Source organism: Curcuma longa, chromosome 17 (assembly GCF_044706935.1).
Source record: "Curcuma longa cultivar G26 ecotype Majalengka, Jawa Barat chromosome 17, ITB_CL_G26_1.1, whole genome shotgun sequence".
NCBI lineage: Eukaryota > Viridiplantae > Streptophyta > Magnoliopsida > Zingiberales > Zingiberaceae > Curcuma > Curcuma longa.
The window spans coordinates 7,120,095-7,144,712 of NC_133877.1; the positions used below are offsets into that span (position 1 = coordinate 7,120,095).

General features: G+C 36.9%; 3 protein-coding genes across 5 annotated transcripts; 1 reads left to right on the top strand and 2 right to left on the bottom strand.

Moving 5' to 3' along the window:
- Positions 1-39: 39 nt before the first annotated feature.
- Positions 40-6,724, bottom strand: LOC141811639 (neutral ceramidase-like). 2 transcript variants are annotated; one of them, XM_074699661.1, is made up of 10 exons: positions 6,476-6,724; positions 5,187-5,564; positions 3,105-3,313; positions 2,524-2,892; positions 2,162-2,420; positions 1,804-2,074; positions 1,589-1,714; positions 1,305-1,368; positions 905-1,074; positions 40-745 (listed from the first exon to the last, which is right to left on the bottom strand). In XM_074699661.1, the coding sequence occupies exons 2-10, from the start codon at positions 5,486-5,488 to the stop codon at positions 197-199; spliced, it is 2,319 nt and encodes a 772-aa protein (XP_074555762.1). In that variant the 5' UTR covers positions 5,489-5,564; positions 6,476-6,724; the 3' UTR covers positions 40-196. The 2 variants fall into 2 exon arrangements, with proteins under 2 accessions (XP_074555762.1, XP_074555763.1); XM_074699662.1 differs by lacking the exon at positions 6,476-6,724 and adding an exon at positions 6,186-6,419.
- Positions 6,725-8,355: 1,631 nt separating this feature from the next.
- Positions 8,356-13,167, bottom strand: LOC141811397 (uncharacterized). Of its 2 annotated transcripts, XM_074699446.1 has the most exons (5): positions 12,750-13,167; positions 12,626-12,663; positions 11,574-11,844; positions 9,203-9,477; positions 8,356-8,966 (listed from the first exon to the last, which is right to left on the bottom strand). In XM_074699446.1, the coding sequence occupies exons 1-5, from the start codon at positions 13,074-13,076 to the stop codon at positions 8,537-8,539; spliced, it is 1,341 nt and encodes a 446-aa protein (XP_074555547.1). In that variant the 5' UTR covers positions 13,077-13,167; the 3' UTR covers positions 8,356-8,536. The 2 variants fall into 2 exon arrangements, with proteins under 2 accessions (XP_074555547.1, XP_074555548.1); XM_074699447.1 differs by lacking the exon at positions 12,626-12,663 and having other exon boundaries at positions 12,784-13,167.
- A 5,885-nt stretch (positions 13,168-19,052) lies between these two features.
- LOC141811665 (uncharacterized) lies at positions 19,053-23,069 on the top strand. Its single transcript, XM_074699693.1, has 5 exons — positions 19,053-19,367; positions 21,539-21,694; positions 21,809-21,941; positions 22,041-22,080; positions 22,649-23,069. Exons 1-5 carry the CDS (start codon positions 19,077-19,079, stop codon positions 22,737-22,739), a joined length of 711 nt encoding a protein of 236 aa, XP_074555794.1. The 5' UTR covers positions 19,053-19,076; the 3' UTR covers positions 22,740-23,069.
- The last annotated feature ends 1,549 nt before the right edge of the window (positions 23,070-24,618 follow it).

Below are 24,618 nucleotides of genomic sequence, written 5' to 3' on the forward strand. Positions count from 1 at the left end.
TGATGATGCGGATGTACGTGGAAATCACACTAGAGAACAAAAGCAAAGTGGAATTTTACATAAGAACAACAGGCAAATTGCAAGCACAATTTATTGTGATCTTCTGAGCAAAGCAACTGACCCGAACAATATGTACACGCGCCCCTAAATAGAGTGAAGTCTCACCTTAACGTCAAATACAAGGCATTCAACTTAGCTAGAGCACAACAAAGGCCCTGGAAGTGCCAGTAAAATGACTAATTTTCCCGAACAAACTCTTGGATGCACCAAAATGCCTTAATCTGTAGACGCCTGCAACGACAGTTTCAGGAATCCTCCATTCGATGGTTGCATGGCTACGGGAACTCAGCTTTGCAGGTCTCGACCACTTGAATCGTAAGCAGAAATCATCATCATCATATGCAGGTATCCAGTTACTACCGCTGTCTAGCATTTCCACCAGTGAGAATGTACCTTCACTCAGGACGTCATTCCGTGGGCAAGCAGACCAGAAAGTAGCTGTCACCAAGTCGCCTGGGTGGAAAGTAGAGTTTTCACTAACATCTGTGAGAACATCCCCAAACTTAACTCCGATGGGGGTTGTGTCCATGACCACAGGAGGGAGGAAACCAATTTGCTTGCTCAAGAGATCAGGTGGTTGCAACTCTGTTTCAATGCTTTTGCCTTCTAAAAGGGCAGATGCAAGTTTTTCAAATTCCTGAATGTAGCCACTGAGAGTGTGCGGACCATACAAGGTTGACGCCCCCTTGTGTAAAAAAGAAAAAGCAGTCAATAACGCTGTTAAATATCTCAAGGGAAAGAAAAGAAGCATTCATTAAAGTGGATGACAAAGACAATGAAAGTTCAAAAATTTTGTGGCCTGTAAAATCAGAAAGAGAAAATTGGAAAGACATGATGTAAGCACCTCATATCTCTGAATCTCATACTCTTCATATGTAGTAACATACTGCGAGTAAGTGTTCGACAATCCTGCAATAACAATGTGAACGTTGCTACCAAATTCACCATTGCCATCGCGAGTGAGTATTGCTCTCACAGCATCACGAAGACGCCTCCCAGCCATTGTAGTAAATTCTGCAAAGGGAAACAGTAACCCATAATAATCAAAATTTTCAGTGATTATGGAATGTAAATTACTTTTATGGATCAAGAACCTACATAAAGAAATTGGAAATGCAGCAGAAAAATAATATGTTTTCCAAAGAGCTTTATGAAAAGAAGAAACATCTAGGTATACAAATTTAAGTGCCGGATGAGATGATACTGAAAACACATTTTTAAGTGCAAAAGTACACAGCATATACCTCCAGGTACACATAGGATGACCACCTGTCCTATGCGGATTATCTGAATTGGAAGTATTGAAGGCTGGAGGGAAAAAAGGAAATTAGTCAATTAGCCAGAGTATCGTGTATTAAAATATTCATTCTCCTGCTATACGGGTCAAGGGAATCAAGCAAAAAAGACAGAACAACAGTTTCCGGGAAGGTAAAATCTTCTGCTCATCAAATGCTCATCTAATTTAAGTTATAGATTCACCTATATTGCAGATGAAAAAATAGAGGGAAAAAAACAGAATGAAACTCACCGCCCAATCATATGGTACTTGCATGTTACCAGTGTCCAGTAAAATTGGCTTTGGCTGTTGGCAAGTAACTTGATCACGGCTAGGTGTTTTCAGAGCGTTTCTCACTAATTTCCAGAACATATTACCCTGAAACAACATGGTTAGCATAGCTGATGCCCAATCAATTATTCTGACAAGAAAAGAGGAACTAAGAAAAAAGCATTCCCAATACCCACCTTGACATCTCCCTGCTTAAAATCAAATGCTCCAGGACCATCTGTGGTTCCTGCAGCAAAAGCAAATCCCATGGCAGCTGGACATGTTTTGACAATTCCCTGACTTCCATTACTTGAAAGAAGGGTGACCTCTAGATTTGAGAAATCTAAATAGGTCTGACGATAATCAATTTTTCCTTTCACCAACTCAGATGCTGAATCAAAGAGTTCAACAGCCTTACTGAACTGCCTTTCACCAATGATCCTCGTGCTTTCAAATTCATCTGGGTATCTGACAGAAACCAAATATAAGGAATTAAAAGAATAACTATAACTATTGCACGAAAAATAATTGATCTATGAAGAAAATAAGAGATACCCTGGGCCTCGTCCATAGCAAAGTTCATTCTTCCCATTGCAGGTACTATGATTGAAATCGCAAGGAAGACCAGTATCGATACAGAAAGTTCCCAACACATTTGGACTCACGTCTCCACAATTTGATTGGCAAAAGGCAGACACGAATTTGGGTTTTCCAGCTTGCGTATCTCGGACGCGCTGAGAAATTCTTCCAGTACTTGATAATAACCTACCACCTGATGCCAGGAATGATGATGCCAGCTGCATTAACTCAGGAGCTGCAAACAAAAAGTCACAAAAAGTGAAAAGGTTTGAAAGTATCAAGAGAGAAAGCAAAATTTTTATGTATCATCCAGAAGACTGTACACATATACGACTTACATTTCTCATGTGGCTGAGGAATTATGATGGAGATTCTTCGATGAAGTGCCTTGTGTCCAATGCCACTCATAATTGTGTCAGGATATGCACTGTCAGTTTGTTTAGGGTAACCATTTTGTTCGGCCCAATCCTCCATAAATCTAGCAGCAGCTCCTTTGTTATCTCCACTTATCAAGGAGTTTGTTCGGCTCATTGAAGTACCATGGGTAGCAAACCAATTAAAACTACCAACAGGGCCCCATTCATCATTTATAAACTTAAGTAGGGTCATTTCTTTGTCAACATTATATTTGAATTGGCTACGCTCTGCAGCAGGATTGTTAAGATAAGCACTAGGACTGCGATTGATACTAGCCTCCAGAAGCTCTCCTGAAAATCAAAGAAAATTCACGTCCAATATGAAAATGCAGATGACTATCAATATTCATTAGTAAGGATAATTGCGAACTGCTTAAATACTTATATTGCTCCTTATTTTACAAATGCTAATGGTAAAGCAGATACATGAATAGCACTTTATGACTGTCTATTCTGCTAATACAAACAAATACACATCAGCCTTATCTGATAAGTTTGCATACCCTTGTTGACAAAAATATCTCCTGGTCGAAGATTTTCATGGGCTTCAACGATGCTTTTTTCAATGCCATCTATAAGAACATCAAATGATTGCTTTACAAAGCCAAGAGATGTTACAATGTACACAACATACTGGAGGTACCCCCCAGGCCCTGCATGTGTGTGAATACCACTGATGGCTACATTTTTTTCATTGTACAAATCTCCATACCTGAAAAAGGAAAAAAGCATGTTTGAACTCAACAGGTGCAATATGTCAATTCAACTGACATATTTAGATGTTGTTCAGTAAAATAAGTAAAGCATAACGATTGTTGCAAATATGTCCAAATCAGCAGAATTAAATAACCATATAGTAATAGAAAAGATTTAGTATACATGATGAACTTGAACTCCTAAAGTTAGATCATCAAAGATTATGGAAAGTGCATGCATATGGTATAACAAAATGTTAAAGATTAATTATAATCACCATATTCATACTAAAAGATATTAAAGATTAATTATATTGATATAATGTTCTGTATATAACAAAATAAATTAATCACCATATCCAATTGAATAATTTCCACACAAAAAATATGTACAATAAAGTGCAACATATAATAGTATATTAATCTACAATGTTGAACATATCAAAAAATTAACATGCATATTATTGAAATTTGCAATACAAGTGTTTAAAGTAACACTTATTTTACCACACTAAAGAATGAGCATACTAACTATTAAGGCGTTGATGTAAGGTAATCTTTTTGAAGAGGATAAAATATATAAGCCCTTATTGTTTGACAAGAAGCTAGCACAAGCAATAATTAGGGTTTGTGTTAGATTTGATTTGAGCAAAACTGGTACGACTGAACCATTGTTGCTGCCCATATGTCGGCTATCCATATATGTGAGGCCCATATCGTGCATATGAGAATCATATAGGTTGTTTGGTCCCACAAAATACTGCAGCCAACCCCATGTGTGATGCAGTCCCCTACTGTATATGCCTAGGTAGCTGGATAAGTGGCTTTTTAAAACATTGGTGATGAGGGTCTAGGGAGAATGAATACAAAACTAGAATTGCAGAGAGGAGATTTAATGTTTGAAATAATACTTCAAAAAACATGCAGACCATATGCAAATGGATCCACATAATGCATAAATTCTATGAAATTCACTAGAGAAAAAGCTCTGATCATTAGGAAATTATTCAGAATTAGTTTTCTTCATAAATACAAGTTCAAGTTTATCTCAAGAGTTTAACCAAGATAAGCTATCTGAAACACTCCTATATGTTGATAATAAAATGCTTTAGATCTAAATTAACAACAATCACATATAATCTATATTTCTAACATTCAGCAAAGGGCATTGCATGCAGTGATTATAAAAGAAGTTTCATAAATTGATGTAAAATTTTGATAATTTTCTTAGGTAACATAATGATCGCTTGAATACCTCATAATTAATTCAGAACTCCCTTTCTTCTTCTAAACCTAAATACTATTAGATCCGAGTATAGTTAAGCTAAAAATAAAAGCAAGAAAAAAAAAAGTAAATAACAATTGCAAACTTTAGAAGCATTCAACAACATATAAAGTCAGAAACAAACTTCATAGATCCAAGGATCCCAACAAATGCCAATTTCTGTGCAATTATAAATCACACAGCAGTTCTACAGCTTACTTTTCATAGAACAAAATATAAATTCACAATAGGCTAGATCAGCGCAAAGTTCCTTAGAGATCACAATTTGTCTACAATAACAAATATTTGAACCTTGTTTCCGGTAAGATATTGAGAACTCTTATATATTGGTACATATCTAGCCTTTTTTGTTACTAAGGAAGAAAATATCAACTACCATCATGTGTTAAATGCACAATACATTACCACTTTGGTTACAATAAATAAATGCCAGTTGCTGAACCAGATAACTTCCTAAGTGAATGATGCATGATGTTGTCATATTCCTTTAGTGCATTTTGTGCAATTTAGATAGCCAAACTCAGGGTGAAACAAGATAACACTGTAAGGTTGATAGTGATAAATAGCTGGTCTATGCATTTGACACATTACAGCTGAAAGCTTACCTTGATTTCAGTCTCTCAAGCACTTTAATTGTCACAAGCTGAGAAGCCATACATGCATCAAGGTTCACAAAAACCACTCGGTTTCCTCCTGGCTCTGCAACAATAAATGTACGGGCCTTAAGCCTAAAATGGACACCAGAAGCAATCTGTTCAGTATTAGCATATCCCATCATATTGACATCGGCAGCTGGTCCAGTTATGTCATAACTCCCAAGCCCAATTAAATATGTTGAGTCTGCTACTATTTCTCCGCTGTTATGTATACAAATCAACAGCAAGAAGCAAAGCCACATGTTTGCCATCTGACCAATGGTAAAATTGAGAATGGAAAGGTAACTTCGGTAGCACTAGGGAAACAAAGGCCGCCTTGAGGTAACCCTAACAAAGACAGAAGCAACTGATTAAATTATATACTTGGAAAATGAGAAAAATAGTTCAAGAAACGTTTAATAACGCAAATACACATATTCTGAAGATGTACAGAGACATTGCAACATGCACTGTAGACTTATCCCAGCATATCTACTAGAATTTTGCCTTTAAAATCTGAAGCTGATTACCTAATGTTCTGAAAGAAAGTTCTTTATGTAACAAGAGTAACTTAAATTGCACCTAGAGGTAATTATGGGGAATATAATGCACAAATATGGTATGAACACAGGCCCCAGAAAAATATTCTAGATTCGCCTCTGCTGGTTATGGAATGATGTGGAAATTGTGGGGGAAAACACGAATAGTTACATAAACAGAAAACCACGAGTATTCAAAATCATGATAAATTAGGGCATTCTAAATGAAACATAAGACGCTGAAATAGCATAACAAGAGCAGAAACGAAACCACAAGACAGGCTTGCAAAGATATCGAAAGTGCTAAACTCAGCATGTCGTACGCCGGCAGCAAACAGTTATATGTATTTTATGTACGCTATGAAATTTAAGTTGCCTAAAATTCGGAAAAATACATCCTTGAATTATCATAGCTAGTAATGAGATGCACCGGAGGCAGTGCTGAACCCTACTACATGGAGGGTTTCCGATCAGCAGAGAGTTGTGTTTGTAGGAGGAAGGTGGAAAAGGCTTAGATTTTGTCGCCCACAACCCCAATTCGGCAATAAGACAACCTTCGGACTCCAGTGGATCACCAACTAGTCATGATTTAAAGGGAGAGGGGGAGGGAACAAATCAACGACGAAGAGGAGATTGATTGTGTCGGAGGAGCAGCAGGGACGGAAAGAAATCTGAAAAAAAAAAAAAAGAGAGAGAGAAAGGAATTAGCAGATTGCTTACACGGAACGACGTTGTATCTGATTGGGTTGGATGGGAGCAGTTGCCAACGAGGAGGGGATCAATGGGTCCGTGGAATGTTCGTTACGCCATCGATCGAAAAGGTCCAAGGAAGGGCGACAAATGGAGCGCCATAGACAAAGGCGTCGAACAGAAAACGGCCATCAACAGTAGACGTGCAACCGCTGCTGGTGGCCGGGGCCGTGCACGGTCGCGCGTAGCCTGCGGCGAGCTCGTATGAGTTAGGTTATGAAGAAGCTTCTTGGTCGGTGCTCGAGTTATCGGGTGGTGGAGCTAAGTGAAGAAACGCATCGTGACCTACCCACCAAGCCTCAGTTTAATCAGAAAATAAGGAAAGAATCTCGGCGTGCAATCTATTCATTTATTTATTCATGGGCATTTACTCTTTTGAAACTTTATATATATAGATGTAAATGTGAATTCTACGAATTAATATTTATCAAAATTAATCATCATACCACACTTAACTTTGAGTGCCGTGGAAATTGCATTATGGATTAATTAAATACGTACAGACAAATAAATAATAAAGGAAAGTGGTAAAGCGAGCAGATTTTTCTTACCAAATTTGTCGACGAGCTCACCAAAAATGCCGATATACCTTCACGAGTTGCTGATATCCATTCTCAGTAATTCTCTATTTTCTATTTCAGATTATATTGATATTATGTCACCACTTCATTGATGTAAGATCCACATCTTTAATTTAAATATGACACCATCAATGAATAATTTAATATTTTTTTCTTAATATTTTACATGATATCCAAGTTGAAATCATGATTTAGGCTAGGCTGCCTACCTCTTTGTTGTCAATTCCTTTGCTTCTTCAGCACTACATCTTACTTGGCCGAGGGATCACTTGTGATCGTTGTTCCCCTCGTCCAGTTTCTGTCAATCTTACCCTCGCTGCCTTTTTTACTGTCTCACGCAAACTCCAAGCTAGTTGTGGCTTAAATGCAATATTGTCTTGCGGTCTCTATTGCCCTATGGTGGGTGGAACAATGGAACTGGAACTCCAAGCCTTAGGTTTGTCTCTCCGCGTGGTTGGTTAGTCAACGCCCTCTGCACTAGGCCATGGAACCATCTGCATTTCCTTCTGATTGACCGCACCACAGACGGCTCAGACGACCAGCTAATAGGAGCAGCAGCGGTTTTATACGAGGTCTCTCTATTTTTCTCGTAAGTTTCTGTAAGATCTTTTGACAAATTTCTCTTACTTTTGTTTGTGGCAATTCAATGATTATGATATGATTGGTCCATGAGTCTGTGATTTTGAAAACAAACTTGTATGATTTCCACTGATAAATAAAATAATGAAATCTAATTTAATCTCATCCGAAGAAATAGAGATTGTATTTATTTCTGTGTCGTGATCAATTGTGATTTTTTGATTTACCTTTTCATATATAGTCGTGGGACCGACCGTATAGAACCTATGACGGATTCCACCTTTTGCAACAGAATTGTAGAAGAAGATTGTATCTATTTGTATGAATTTTGACTATGTAAGGTTCCCTTAAATCCAAGCCAATCGACCTTTTTAAATTATTATTATTTTAAAAAATAAAAACAAAAAATAGGTTCAGATTAGAGAAAAGGTCATCTTGCATAAAGATCTGCATATTTTAAAGCATATATAAATAAATAGGTTAATCTGTTACAACTGACCCAAAAAGAAAAAACTAAATTTGAGAATTTTAGCCAAACAGCATACTTGTATCCCGCAACACCATATGCAGTAAGCAGGCCTCACTTGCGAGACAACCGACTGCCTAATCAAGCATCGCCAGTAATAGAACAAGAAGCACAGCCAACATGCAAGACAGTAACAGAAATACAAAAAGGATTACAAATAATAATTTTCTTAATTAATAGTCCTTTAATTGAGATCATATTTACGAGTCAATACTTGGTCTTTGAATCAGACCATTAATCTAAATCCAGGTTCCTCCAACGAGTAACCACAAATGGAAGGAGAAAATAATTTTCTTCCCCTTTCTGTTCCAGCTGAGTATTCCTAGAAGCTAATGTTCACATAATTCACATGTTGATTAATAGACTAACTTCTGTAGCCGCTGAAGAAGCCAACGAGAATGCACTCTGAACAAACAGCTCCCAGAACCAAAGATCTAGTGCAAGAACAGATGAGAAGATGATCAAGGCCAGCGTCTGGTACCTATTAAGAGGCCAGCCTGAGAGCTTAGCCAATTCCTTCAGGAATGGCAAGGAATGAACATTGAGCTTCTTGTTCTTGATGGACCAAGCCGTTATCCATTGCACATGAGAAGGGACCATGTCAAACTCCTCGTGTAGCCGTCTACCCAAATCTGGCATGTGGCCGCCTCCATAGAGAATTGCTATCCTCTGGTGCCCACAGTTGATTGCTCTCCTTAGTGCCTCAATTGCAACTTTATTTCTTTCACCAATGATGACTGAATTTTCCTCTATCGCAGCAGTTATGTTAGTAAACCTTCACAATGATGGTCCAAGAAATGCCAGTTAGATAAAATATCTCAATTCCTTCATACAAAGAGAAGGTGTAAATTATAGGATACGCAACAAGTACAAAGCAAGCAAGGCAATCCTTATGAAACACAACCTCTTCCACCTAGGCAGAAGGAAAGTTGGTCCCAACAGGACACATAATTTCAATCCGTGATTTTAGTATTTCTAGTAAGTGATAGTGAAGAAAGCACCAGCACTCACTCAGATGTTAATCGCTTGGATAAAAAAATCTTTAATGCACCTCCAATATCAAGCCTTGATAGAGCTTCTAGTTCAGTATACTCTGTGTTGTAACTTTCAGATGGTGAACAAACACTAATGATAATAAAGAGCCCAACAAGTGGCATGGGGAACACACGTGAAACCCACAACAGCCTAGATTTCCATGAACCAAGATCACCAGGAAAAGAAGAAGGCTGAATTAAGGTTCGTGTCATTTCTTTTGCGAGTGTGAAAAAGCTTTCGCCTCTCTCATCCTGTTACAGAACATAAAACAACAACAGGTAGGTTGTTAGAATATCAAGTAGTTCAGTTGTGGCTCTCTATAACTAAAGAAAAAAGAAAAAAGATGGACCTATTAACTTATCATCATCATCAGTGTTTGTTCCACTTATTAGGGATCAGCTAAAAGAATCTTATCATTCTATTAAAAGATTTGTAAGATTATATCCCTAATAATATTGAAATCAAATAACTCTATTTTATTACAAAAGCCTTTGAGCACAGAGAAACAAATATTAAAAGCCTTAAGAATTCATATTATTAAGGTGCATCCAAATAGAGGATAAGATAGCTCATTTAGATAGTTTCTGATTGGAATAGTAATTCTTTTGTCCAATGTTTCACTCAGGATACATCCAATCAACTGAGTTGAATAAGATTTTGTCTATTTGTCAACAACTTTTATCTTTAGCTGACTTCAAGAGCATCCAGTCGATTCAACTCAGTATATTCAGTCTGCTTATACCCACGATAGTCAACTCAGCCAGTTAATGCAACAAGCTTATTTGTCCAATAGTCACATGAATTAACTCAATTAACATTCCAGTCAACTCAAATCAAATAGGGATCAAGTCTTTGCTCAAACACATGATTTTAATCGACCATCGACTAAGCCTCTTAGTCGATTGAGACAAACATCAATCAACTCAATCTCTAATTTTGCTTGATTTACACTTTATAAGCCCTCGTAATTCTTCAAGATAAGCTTTTGCTTACACTATGACCAAGAACTCATGTTCACCTATGAAAAGCTCTTAATCAAGCCTATCTAACTTGAAATTGTGAACTCAAAGATTACAAGTTACATAATCTTTCATGGCTCACTTCCTTCTAGTTGTCGCAACTTTACGTCATCCAAGAGTTCATCTAGGTCCTCACTCCCTCAAATGCACCTAGCTCACAGCCTACTCCACATGTCATCCTTCACTGTCACCTACAAAGTCCACTTCTTGCGACTCCTATCAAATCTATCTAACCAACTCCAATCACCCCATCTTGCAATCCCTTGAATGTCTTTGAACTCCAACAGACCTAGGATGTCCCAAGCATCTTGGTCATGCAAGTCAACATCACAACTCGATCTCATTGATTCACAAACTCTATGAGCTTCATATGCATGTTACCAACTTCCTACAAAATCCATGCACACATCAGTAACACATACAAAAACCTAATTTAAATCCTTTTACCAAATACATCAAAATGTGTTAGTCAACCACAACAACTGAGGAAATGATTGCACCAACAAATCTAACTTGTTGTCATCGTTTCATCTTCTATTGGAGCTAAAGCAAATTGCTATTTTCCTAACAACCAAGATTTCTAGTCCATAGAGTGATACAAGCAATACTATAGTCAAAGTTCACTTTTAGCCTAAGAGGTACACAACAACAATACAAAACTACAGATGCTTCTCTTCATTTTAACGGTACATGCTTTATCTTATTAAAGATATTTTAATCAATACTTACTATTGAATAATAGATCTAAGATATTTAAACTATTGGATGTAGGAATTTCATGTCAGGCCATTTCAAAATTAATCTTTGGATTCTTTTTTATATTATTGAAAACATTTTCATTTTTTCAACTTTAGTTCTAACATTAACCATACTTTCTAAAGTTTTTTTTTCTGCAATTCATGCTTCAAATTTAATCTAATTATTCTGTTATCAATTACCAACTCAAGTTTTTCTCCACCTATTATCTAAACATTGATTGAGTAAATTCAGTAAAAGAAAACATTGCAACTCACTTCCTCAAGAAATAAACAAGAACCAAAAGGTGTCTTGCAAGCTATTATGTTCCTGGATGTTCCCATTATTATTACAAGGAAAAATGGCTAGCAGTGATCATCTTCCCTGAAACTGAAACTTTTCTAGGATTCATTGGCATTGGAATAAAGAGGATGATGAAAAGTTAAGGAAACAGCATAGATTGTATAACCAACCATCTACATTAGAAGCACAAGGGAATTCCACAACTACGAGGCAATTGTAGGTTCTATTTAATAATTTAGCTGATAAGATACACTGGGCAGAGAAATGAAAATTTTAACAAAGTTAGGCACCTGAAGAAGCTTGAAAGTCTCAAAGTCAAGGTCTGCGTGTTGCCATTTTTCATTTTCATAATCAAGACAATCCAATTGGAAATCAAGAGAGAGAATTCTAGCCATCTGCCTTTGAATGAATCCAATAATATTAAAGCCTTTAGATTTTGGGGACTTCAACTTTCCTTCGGATTTTGAGTTTAATCTCTTCTCTAGACTCTCCCTGCTTGCTACCATCTCATAAAGAACACAATCATATGACTCAAGTCCCATCTGAAGGGTCTCAAAGTATCTACATCAAGAGTTAAATAAAAGGCAAGAGATCAAAAAATTGTCAAAGAAAAAATGCCTTTAATAAAATGTTTCTAAAAATATTTGTTAGCGTTATCACCTTATTAAAAATTAACAATAGCAATATCTTTAAATATGAAACCCAATGCAAATTTGAAAAGAAAGAAAACTGTGTAGCCCAATAAACTTGCACAGGAGACAATAGTGTTATTAAAATTTATTCAGTCGTTTCTGCATGTACAAAGGTTAAAAATTCACTGGAAACATTATATTCTGAATAAGCAATAAGATAAGTCCACATACCAATCTAAAGATGGAATACTTGTCATGAGTCAGTAAAGTTCATGTCTTAGCTTTGTTAAAGTTCCACAGATACACCTTTCTGATCTTTGACAAACAGAATTACTTGGTGGTCACCTCTTACGATAATTAACATGTTCATTCTACCATATACAATATTCTTATTTGTTTGTAAAACCAATTTAGAATGTGATGGTCGCACTATAGACGGGCATAGTTGCACTAGTAGCTTAAAATATGGGCGAATGATACTTAACTTGTAGTGTAATCAAGAATGCCTAAAATTGATAGCAACAACGCCAGCAATGAAAGCTCAGAAAAAATTTCATAACAAAGAAACCTTAGAAGATTAGAAACAGAAGAGTATACAGAGTACGGGCTACGATTGTACCTGTGCCAAACATGAAACATCCATAATTTATCCATTCGGGAAAAAAAATGCATATGAAAAAACAAACTTATCAATGGAAGAATCGACATACTGCTTATCTGCAATATGAATCGTCGATACCAAATCGACCTACAAGGACCAGACTCTAATCAATCATCCGAAATCCATCATGTTAGTCCCAGACAAGCAAGATAACACGAATGAAGCAGACATGCCTGAAGAAAAGGGTGAAGCAACGACCAAGGTAACCTCTTCCGGTACCCGACGACGGCGGTCTGCAGCTCGCCGGCGGAAGAACCGCCCCGCTTGAAGCGCATGAAGTCGGAGATGGAGTTGTCGTGCAGGAACCTGTCAGCAGCGGGATCTTCGTCGATCGCGAGGGATATCTTCGGGAACGCTCTCACCGTGGCGAAGGACCCCGACGGCCTTAGGGTCGCGCAGATCCTCGATAATCTCGCGGCAGGAAGAGAGCGCGGGCTGGGTTCGATTAGGGCATGTGAGGATGAGGAGGAGGAGGAGGCGGCGTAGATCAAGGAAGCCATGTCACTCTTCTTCTGTTCTACTCGCTCGCTCGGGAGGAGGAGGAGAAGAAGAAGACAAGGCGAGGGCGGAGGAGCTTATCAGTTATCCCTGTGGTGGGTAAGTTGCAACTCCTAAAATCCACATCTGCGGGGTGCCGACGGTTCCACTCAGCTGCGGGCGATTTTTCTGTTTCTTCAAATTTTTCCGTGGAAAAAAAAATTTCAGCATTTTCTGACTCCGCACGAATGATCCGTCGCCGATGCTAATGGAGACCCGTATAGAGAGGCGGGCGACTCGTTAAGTTAGTTTTAAACGCTAAATTATTTTGCAATCTTTGAATCAAAATTTGGTATGGAATTGTTTTTATTTTTTTTATGAATTCAACCCTCCCAATCGATTAATTTTTAAAGAATAGATTCAACCTGATAAAAAAAATTTATCAAAATTCAAAAGCACAAATATCTCGTCATCCAACAATTTACATCCCAAGTTTTATTAGTTTTGGATCATACTTTAATTAGGGAGATGAAACTCAATTGAATTTGGACAAAATACAGACATTTACATTTAAAGATGTAAAAAAACAAAATCAATAGGGCATCCTTATTTTTAGAATAATCAAAATAATATTAATTACAGGACGCATAATATATCAAATTGAAATTCGTTGAGAGATCTATCTTTGTTATAAGATATAATCCATAAATGTAAATCTTAGCTCCTAAAAATATTGTTTAAACTCTTTCTTAAGGCTCCAAAGAATTTTAATCCTCTTTATTAAAATTATTTTCCATATGTATAAGTTTTAATGGATAGATAAATTAGATGAAAAGACTCTCTATTTAATATCAAATATATATATAAAAACCAACCATCTATTTTTTTATTATTAACCATCAAACATTCCAATTAATATTTCTTAGGAGAGATTGTTTGAAATGGAGATGGTTTGTTAGGTGTCATCGAATAAAATTAAAGTGACTTTTTGTTGTGGTTGTTAATTCAGATATTTAACTCTTGTGATTTGATTAATTTTGAAGATGGATGATTCGATCCTACATATTGACCATAGGTAAATTTAAGAAGCACATATGAATTCCATGAACATTCAAAAATATCTAATACAAGATTCAAATCTTCAATCAATTTTACCTTTTACCACCTCATTCGAAACATGATTTTCAAGTACTGTACCAATGGTTGGGGCTTCCATTTCACCATTGACAAAAAATCGTTGAATGAGATGGACAAAAATAAAATTCGAGTAGATTTAGGTACAACGCCAAAGGCGAAGCAACGATCCCAGCCATGAGTTTATCCACCTAATATAAAAATAAAAAACAGAAAAGGATATGTCACGGGATGCTCAATTAATTAGAGGGTGATAAATTTATTATAATAAGATAAAGAATTAATTTTCGATAGACACATACTCTAGAAAAAAATTCTTCCCATCCCTAACTATTTGATGGTAAGTTATTTATCCCCTTCACACGTACATCTTTATGCTACAAACAATATTGATGAAAATGAACGTGCCTTTAACAGTGAATCATACTCTTCGATTCTATACTGATGCTTGACCAAAATCAATCGAACGATTTAGATGGACAAAAGAAGCGCCCATGGAATAGAATTGGACACGACGCCAGGGCATGATGGGCCCAGATACCAAACTGCTGCAGCAGTTTGGAGATAGAAAACAGAGAATAGATGAAGGGAAAAACCAACTTCTTATTTATCCAAAGACAAGCCAAACAAGCCTATAAATAGGCTTTTACAATAGACCATCTCAACATGAACAAATAAAATAAAAGACTCGGTTACCTAAAAACTCGGAACGACTCAGTTACCTAAAAACTCGAACAAACTTAAAAGACTCGGACAAATTATCTAAATATTTAACACCCTCCCTTAAACTGAAGTCGGCAGAAATCAGTTTAAGAGAAAACAACAGCAGCACGTGAATAGACTCCAAGTAGATCACGTAACCTCAAATGTAGCTAACTTGAGAGGCTTGGTCTGTATATCTGCAACTTGATCTTCACTTCGGCAATAAACCAGTCTGATTGTTCCATCATTGCTTGCAACGGGAGCAAAAACTTCTGTATAATCAATTTCATACTCTTGCTTATATCCCTTAGCTACTAGACGCGCCTTATACTTGTCAACTTCACCATTTTCTTTTATTTTTGTTTTGAAGACCCACTTTACACCAATGATTTTGTGTCCTTTTGGAAGATCAGTTAACTCCCAAGTATTATTTCTTTCAATGACTTCAATTTCATCATCCATCGCCTTACGCCATTTTGCATCTTTGACGGCACTTTCAAAGGTTGTAGGATCACAATCTGAAAATAAAGCAAAATGTATAAGAGGATCATCACCTTGATCAATTCCAGTCACCTCATAATTAGACATCCATGCTGGTCTTCTTCGAACACGTTGTGGCCTTTGCGATTCTACTTCCATTGAACTTTGATCTGCTATAGGAGTATTTTGAGAGATTTCCTCATGTTGCTTATCCTCCATAGGTTGTTGTACTTTCTCATCATCATCAAGATCTGCTGGGATTTGTTGTTTATCCTCCATAGATTGTTGTACTTTCTCATCATCATCAAGATCTGCTGGGATAATTCTTTTAACACAATTTTGATTCCATGGCCAAGTGTCTTTTTCATCAAAAATAACATCACGACTTATAATGATTTTCTTAGTGCAAGGATTATATAATCTATAAGCTTTCGATGTATTACTTATACCAAGAAAAATGCATTTTTCACCTTTGTTGTCTAACTTCTTTCTCCTTTCATCTGGAATATGAGCATAAGCAATACATCCGAAAATCCGAAAATGATCAACCGTTGGTTTTCTTCCACTCCAAGCTTCCTCTGGTGTCATATTTTGAACAGATAATGTGGGACTTCTATTCAATATATGGATACTCCAATTAACTGCTTCTGGCCAAAAATTTTTAGGAATACCACTTGTCGTTAGAAGGCTTCGCACCATATTCATAATAGTGCGGTTCTTCCTTTCACATATACCATTCTGTTGGGGTGTGTAAGCAGCTGTAAGTTATCTTTTGATTCCATGATTCTCACAAAAATTTGCAAATTCATGTGAGTTATATTCTCCACCACGATCTGTACGCAGAACTTTAATCGAATTGCCAATTTCTTTCTCGACAAGTACTTTATAATTTTTGAAAGCAGTAAGGGCTTCGGATTTTTCTTGCAAAAAATAAATCCATATTTTGCGACTATAATCATCAATAAAGGTAATTATGTATCTTTTACCTCCATTAGAATGTGGTGTTATTGGCCCGCAAATATCTGAATGGACAAGCTCCAATGCCGCCTTTGCTCTCCAAGATTTTCCCTGGGGGAATTGATTACGGTGTTGTTTGCTAACAACACATTCTTCACAAACTTGAGAAGGATTTGTAATTTGAGGAAGACCGATCACCATATTCTTTTGTTTTAGTATTTTTAATCCACTAAAATTTAGATGTCCATAACGAAAGTGCCATAACCATGCCTCATCATCAGATTTTGCTGAAAAACATGAATGAGATGTTGTATGAAGATCAAGTGGAAACATATGATTGGCTGTCATGTTAACTTGCGCAATTAATCCCAACTTTGCATCTTGAATGCGACAAACTCCTTCTTTAATAGCAATTTCATATCCTTTTTCTTGTAGTTGACCCACACTAAGCAAATTAGTCTTTAAATCTGGCACAAAAAGAACATTAGAGATAGTATGGGTAGTATTTCCTTTTGCTTGTATGGTTACCTTTCCCTTTCCCATAACAGAAATTGTAGAGTTGTCGCCAAATTTGACAGAACTGCGAAAGGTTTCATCTAAGTCAGAAAATGTATCCTTCTCCCCACACATGTGGTTGCTGCAACCTGTATCTAAATACCATACATGTCGTTGAGTTTTCTCTTTCTCATGACATACCATCAAAAGAGACACTTCTTCTTCTTCTTCTTCTTCTGCAAAGTTAGTCTGATCTCCATTTTGTTTATTCAAATTAGTGTAGCATTCTGATCTATAATGACCATACCTATGACATCGGTAACATTCAACATTGGACTTGTCTGCTGACTTTGTTCTATCAGTTGTTGAATAATAACCTCCACGTCCTCTTCTTTGAAAATAATTCTCTTGATGTTGATTTTGTTGTTGGTTTCCTTGATCGTTGTTGTATCTTCCTCCTCTTCCTCGACCTCTACCTCTTCCTCGTCCTCTATCACTTCTATAATTTGTAGAGTGATTTTCTGATAAAGCCTTCAATGCTTGCTCCTCTTTTTCATATTGATTGATTTTCTGCTCATGAACCAATAATGAACCTTGTAATTCATCAATTGAAAGTGTACTTACATCATTTGCTTCTTCAATGGCGCAGACAACAAAATTAAATTTTGGTGTCATAGATCGAAGGATTTTTTCGATGATGAGAACATCCTCTGTCTTGTCACCAAGGATCCGCATTTTATTGACGATTGTCATCGTTCTTGAAAAATATTCTGAAACTGATTCTCCTGATTTCATTCGGAGCATTTCAAACTCTGAACGAAGTGCTTGAAGCTGCTGCCTCTTAGCTCTTGTCGTGCCTTGGTACTTCTTTTTCATAGAATCCCAGATATCTTTTGCAGTATCCTTGCAGAGAATGGTTTCCAAGATTGAACGATCTATAGCTTGGAAGAGATAATTCTTTGCTTTAAGATCTTTCAATTGCTCTTCTGTTAGCGCAGCATCTTCTTTTGATTTTGCTACTCCAGAAATCACGACCGTCCAATATTCTTTGGACCTTAAGAAATTCTCCATGAGCATGCTCCAATGGTCATAGTGACCATCAAAGCGTGGAATTGCAGGTTGCACAAAATTACTTTCGGATGCCATTGAAGGAGATAATTCTGATACCTGAGCACCGGCGTTGCGATTCCTCGCGTCTGCTTGCTGGCGATCGCCTTCGGCCTCTGATTCGCGATGGCCGGGCAAAGAAGACTTATGTGCTTGGGGCACAAGATAAAACAACTCCTAAAAAGGATTGAACTTCCACGTGGTCCACGTGGTGATGTCACTTCTTGCATGCAACAGAAGAGAAGTGCCTCCCCGGGTTGCAGCTGGAGGCTCTGCAGTGCCTGCGAATGATGGAGAAGCAGGCGGAGTACGACCAGGAAGCGATCCACGCGGTGCGTGCGCTGAGATACGGAGGCGAACGATTGAGAGTTTCGTCTGCTTCTTCTCAACCGACGGCGCTAAATCTTTAGACGGCGGCGAAACCCTAGATGGCTCTGATACCACTGATGGGCCCAGATACCGAACTGCTGCAGCAGTTTGGAGATAGAAAATAGAGAATAGATGAAGGGAAAAACCAACTTCTTATTTATCCAAAGACAAGCCAAACAAGCCTATAAATAGGCTTTTACAATAGACCATCTCAACATGAACAAATAAAATAAAAGACTCGGTTACCTAAAAACTCGGAACGACTCAGTTACCTAAAAACTCGAACAAACTTAAAAGACTCGGACAAATTATCTAAATATTTAACAGGGCAGAGCAATAATATCAAGCAATGAGTGACTATGAAGATGGACAATATCTTGATTGACTATGAAGAAGATAAATGATGACATTAATAACGAAATAAGATGGCTACTTCGAACCCCTATAGTCATATTTTTGATCGAGTATTTTGTGTTGAAGGTGTGACCAAGCAATCGCCACCTCCTATGTGAAATGTGTGTTTGAAGAAAGCTAAAGACTTTAATACCAAATAATAAAAGCTATATCGATAATTAACTTAAAACTAGCAGTTAAAATGATGATTTTAAAACTCTAGGAATATTTTTAAAAAAGAAAAAAATCATTCTTTCCTATTTTTTTGGTGAAGATTTTTTTTGCACAATTTTTAATTCATTCATAAACCTTTTCCTTTTATAGTTCTTTGTATATTACAGATGCCCCATTACCCAGCCTTCGCCGTTTCCCTCCTTTCTGCTGCAATGGATGCCCTGGGAAACGGGGGAGGGTTCTGGTGGTGGCGCTCCCTCCATCTCCACAGGGACCAGCACTACCGGAGACGGAGGAACCCCAAATCCTCCTCCTCTTCCTCCTCCTCCTCCTCCTCCTCGGAATCGGTAAATCTCACTGATCGTATCTGGTTCCTATCTGACTTCCCCCTCAAGCAGGCCGCCATCGCTGCCTCCCTCACCCTCACTGGAGACACCGTGGCACAGATCAGGGACCGCTTCCTTCTCCGGGGCCGTCGCTTCCTGGAAACCTCCGAGAATAAGGTCAGCCTCCCCTCTCACTCTCGCATGACAGCTTTTCTATGTTGTCCAATCTTAACCTCATTGGATTACGCTCGGGTTGGAAACACATTCTAACTGAGGTGACTTGATATGGGAAATTTGACCTAATTTTAGCTCTTCTTACCACTGATGGTACGTGTATACCTTCCATTTATCCTGTTCGGAAGCTGATGAAATATGCAGATATACTCGTCGACAAAATGCCCGTGTGACTTTTGTTTTCTGTTTGTCCACATGAAAGGTTTAGGTGGCTTCTTCTCTAGGTTTTATCATAATTCCTTTCTCACATACATGGTTACCATAATATAAAGAAAAACTTGTTTGCTTGTTGCAGTAATGGACTATCCATATAAATGATACAACGTTCCATGTATTTTCCATGTTCACTGAAAATACTTTTAAGAGCCATAGAATTCATTGTCTAATACTGTATATACTAACTCTATGGTATTGCAAATGGACCAAGTGTTTGTGTGTAGGCTTGATTTTCAGCTCGACAAAAGCTCCTACTAGATTTTTGTTGCTGTTGTTGTTGATCAATAAAGTAGCCTACTAAACTCACTAACCTCAATTCTAATTAATGTTCATGAACAAAGCTCAGAAACTGTAACTGTATCGAACAATCGATGAACAAGTCTCTTTTCTTGCTTATAAGTTCCTTTGTGGGCTTTGGTTAAGCACACCATACAAAAGATAATTTGATGTCTTATATGTATATAAGATATATTATATAAGTGAATAGTAGATGTGTTTTAAATATTCAATCAAGGATGTTTAAACTGTCTAGACTTGAATTTTATCAGTATATTAAATATTGAATTTATTGATGTCATGTATACTACATCACCAAACTATTGAAATATAAAATTTGTAATTACTGCAGACTTGTAGCATTATCACAGAAAGTTCATTCAAATGCACAGATGCATATGGACAAGCTCTTGAATCTATTGTTTTTAAAAATGTAATAACCTACCTTTTCTTGGCTTAAGCTTGTGCTTTGTTATAAGAACAAGTTTGGTTTTAATTGAGCTTAGTACAAAGTAAAGCTCAGTCTGGGTCTATAACCTTTTGATAATTAGGTTTGGAGAGCTTGGTTTGACCTTCACAAGTTTTTCAATAAGCAACGCCTTAACACAACTGAGCTTTGTTGCCTGGCTCATTTGCAACTCTAAACTTTAATGCTTGTGTTGATTCAATGATTTCCATACCTCTTTTTTCTTGACATTCTTGATTCTTAAGCAATTTGTTGATGTATTGTAAAATGTGCTAATGCCTGTGACAGTCTGTTTGTTTGAAACTATTTTTGATGTAATCTTTCACTACTTGTGTAAATGTCCTACATGGTCCTACTTCTCTCTAGGATAGGCTTACTGTCTTCTAGCTGCTCATTCAGTACCTTATTCAAAATTTCATGTGGATTCGGTCTCGTGGCAAAGTTTCTTTTTGCTAGAATAGAATCCATTCAGGTCAAGTTTATGCTCATTAGACTGATATTTTCATATTCTTCTGAATCCAATCCACTAAGTTAACTAGCTTCTTGTGGAAATTCAAATCAATTTAATAAATATATATTCCTGCTAGAAAAGTTGATGCATTTATATACTAGTTGTGATCATTTTGTTTTAATATTATTCCATGTTCTATCTTATCACATATAGCTTCTTGGATATTGATAAATGGGCAGTTATCATTATGTCTATTTGGCTGTTCATCAAGGTTCAATCTTTTTTTGTTTGTTTGTTTGTTTCTCTGTAAATGCTAAAATATCAAACCAGCTCTTTTTGTAGAAAAGGTGATCCATTATAGATGAACTGTAAGCTTGACCAAAAATTTCATAACGGCGACTTGAGATCCTCTCCCGTAGCATGCCATGCCATGTGTTGGCCCTTTCTTTTGTTATAAATTCGTCAAATGAGTTGAATCCTACTATATGCAACTTTTTTAGTATCATGGATGAAAAAAATTCCTACCATTATCTTTGATTTAGCAAACTCTCTTAACCAAAACAACAACTGAACTTTTGGGACTATTATCTCACACATAATCCTTTTAATGCAACCTTCTTATTAACTGTTGCTACATTATTTGTTTCTTGGAGCTTGCAATGATTTCATTTTATAGAGAATAATACCAGCACCTTTTGCCTCTAGGGCATAGTATCAACTGTTCTTTCAAGTCATGATTGGCTTCGTGCACTACGTATGGCTTCCTATGGCTTTCTTCTTTATGGTCCAGGCTCATATGCATGGTATCAGTTTCTTGATCATTGTATACCTGCACCAACTTTTGTAAACCTATCACTGAAGGTAAGTTGGTTGTAGCTTACCCATTGCACTAACTGAATCTATTATACATGATCTTTTGGTCATTTTTCCTGATAACAATTGGTTCTAACTAGTTGCTGCTTCATGCCATTGCAGGTGATATTAAACCAAATTCTACTTGGTCCATGTGTTATTGCTGTTATCTTTGCTTGGAACAACTTATGGCTTGGCAAATTAGCAGAATTACCATCCAAATATCAAAATGATGCCCTTCCTACTCTTCTATATGGTGATTACCTTTCCCTATGCTATTTTTTCCTATGTTTTTTTCTCTTGTCAGGTCTCTACAAGAAAACTACTTTTGTGCTAATTTTTCATCATGATACAGGTTTTAGGTTTTGGATTCCTGTCTCTGTAGTTAATTTCACGTAAGTAATCTTACCTATTGAATTTGCATTCTATACCATGAGGTTCAAATAGTTAGAGCTTAGATATCTATCTAAATTGATTTACTAGTTTTTTTTAATGATTTTATTCGTCATCCAAGAAGTTGAACTTTAAACTTTTTTATGCTTCATATAGCAGCGTTTAAATTTGTGTACCCAGGCATGCAGAAACGGGACAATTAACCTTTTTTTTTGGTTGATGTCTGAAGATTAATGCAGAACTTAAAACACAGTTCTTGTTAAGGATGCCATCTCGCTTTGCTACTCTTGCCTGATGCAATGCAACATACCTTTCATAAATTGAATTTTTTTACATCCTTGAAGTACTTCCTATGACAATATTCTTGATCTTGAATCTTGCTGCCCATGAAAATTTGGAGTTAAAACTATCTTATCATCTTATTACATGAATCTTTATGCATTTCAATACACACGCACCATTCATCAAAGTCAGTAACACCACCATAAACCTGCTATTTCTTTTATGGCTCAAGGAAAGTACATTTGAAATGGAATTCGTGTTGATGAACTTCATGCTTCGATTCTTCAGGGCAATCCCTTTATCTGCTCGTGTTGCATTCATGTCGATATGCTCCATATTTTGGAACTTCTATTTGTCTACAACCCTCAGCAAACAATAATCGATTAAAAAGTCACACAGCAGCAGATTCAAATACTTTCTCCCACAACTTGGAAGAAAGCCTTCAATGCATCGCGACATCCATATGAAATTGCATAACCTTGTGCTGGCGTTCATTTCAGCTGGGGTATGGACGAAATGACCCCTAGTCTATCTTGTTCATATGTTCGCTGCGTTGCCTGCTCTAGTCGTTTCTTAGAATGTTTTTGGTTTTATGAGAACAATACCTTGTTCCTTACCTTCATGTTTTCTACTGTTTTATCAATTGGTGCGTCAAAATGCATTTGAATAAGGTACCAAGCATTCAATAAATTAACGATATAATTGCATACACCCACAAAAATCAATGAGGGATATGTCTATATTAAACATAATATGGTGCATGGAATTAGGATATCCAAACATAATAGATTCTGGATATAATTGCATGCACCCGCATGGTCATCAATTCCATCAGAAAATGTTTGATAAATTCTTTTACACGCTGGACCACTCGGCCGATTTCTGACGACGCCATTAATTTTAGCTTTGATAGCTTCAGCTGTTAAAAAGTTGCCTTCCTTTGAAAATTATGATCAATGTTTTTTTAGCCAACGTTTTTTTTCTTCTTTTTATTGTAAATAATTATTTAAAAAAAACAATTTCTTTTATAAAGAACTAAAGCCATCGTCACACATTCATAACTCATTCAATCTGTTCAATAAACCTCTTTTCTGTCAATTTGGACAGGCATCATATCAAATGGTTCAATTAATTCGGATGAACCACACGGGCCGAAAATTGAACCGAGCACCAAGCGGCTTGGCAACAAGGTAGATCCAACCAGATTGTCTATTTGTATAGGTCAAGCGGACTAGAGAGTCTTTTTGGGTTGATTAGTTTGATTAAGGGTTGAGGGAATCAATCCAAGCTAGTTGAATCGGTCAATCCGATTAAGCTAGGTGGGAAAATAGATCTGGTCAAGCCAAAGTGTAGGTCAATCTGACTGTATTGGACAAACCAATTAATATGCGCATGTCAGGGAACAATCTGGTCGGGAAGTCGATCGATCCAATTGGGTTGAGGGCTAACTGATTCCGTTAAGCAGGTTGGGTATATCAATTTGGTTGAGCCAAACGAGTTGATCGATTTGGCCAGATTGGCCCCATCTTCCCAAATACGTCTCCTGTGACTGGTTTTGGCAGGCAGCAATTTTGCAGATGGGGGAGGAAGTTGGATTCATCAGTATTGCTTACATCACTTCACTTCACTCGAACTCTTCATTTTTCTTAGTTCCAAACTTTTCTCTCGATTGTTTAGCTGCCTCAAAGTTAGGAAGTTTCAACAGGAACAAGATACTGAAGATTAACATGCAGTTTGATACAACTCTGTAACAAGCCTCTCACTGAGAAAATGAAACCTACCACAGATCGGAATACTGAAGGCAGTCGCACTAGAAGGATACTTGCTTGTGAATCCTGATCGAGTCATTCATATCCTGCAAATACTAGTTGCAAACTACTGATACTTTGGTCAAAGAATGAACTAATAAAATGGTGATGATTCAGTATGGTTGTACTTTCTAAATGTAGTTCTGTTGTTGAGTTAAATAGACATTTATACTATCAAGTTCAATGATGAAGAGTATTTAAGAATCCAAGAACATGTATTAAGAAAGACAAAAAGAGAGAAGGGATATATACGTTTTGCTATTCGTCACCAAAGAGTAAAGATACACTACATGAAAATAATGACATGAAACTTAACATGAAAGACGTGGCAAGTCACGTTTGTCATGCCACGTGGCTTTTTTGGCCATGTGGCATGACACACGTGGTTTGCTATATCTTTCAACATTTTGAATTCTAAATCTTAAATCTTACAATTTTGCTGTCAGGATC

Coding starts and splice junctions, on each gene's coding strand:
- LOC141811665 (XM_074699693.1), top strand. CDS start 19,077: ATGGATGCCCTGGGAAACGGGGGAGGGTTCTGGTGGTGGCGCTCCCTC. Junction 21,942..22,040: donor CCTTCCTACTCTTCTATATG/GTGATTACCTTT, acceptor ATCATGATACAG/GTTTTAGGTTTTGGATTCCT. Junction 22,081..22,648: donor GTCTCTGTAGTTAATTTCAC/GTAAGTAATCTT, acceptor TCGATTCTTCAG/GGCAATCCCTTTATCTGCTC.
- LOC141811397 (XM_074699446.1), bottom strand. CDS start 13,076: ATGGCTTCCTTGATCTACGCCGCCTCCTCCTCCTCCTCATCCTCACAT. Junction 12,664..12,749: donor TGCTTCACCCTTTTCTTCAG/GCATGTCTGCTT, acceptor TGGTCCTTGTAG/GTCGATTTGGTATCGACGAT. Junction 9,478..11,573: donor AGACTTTCAAGCTTCTTCAG/GTGCCTAACTTT, acceptor GTTCTGTAACAG/GATGAGAGAGGCGAAAGCTT.
- LOC141811639 (XM_074699661.1), bottom strand. CDS start 5,488: ATGGCAAACATGTGGCTTTGCTTCTTGCTGTTGATTTGTATACATAAC. Junction 2,421..2,523: donor TCCTCAGCCACATGAGAAAT/GTAAGTCGTATA, acceptor TTTTGTTTGCAG/CTCCTGAGTTAATGCAGCTG. Junction 1,369..1,588: donor AAGTACCATATGATTGGGCG/GTGAGTTTCATT, acceptor TTTTCCCTCCAG/CCTTCAATACTTCCAATTCA.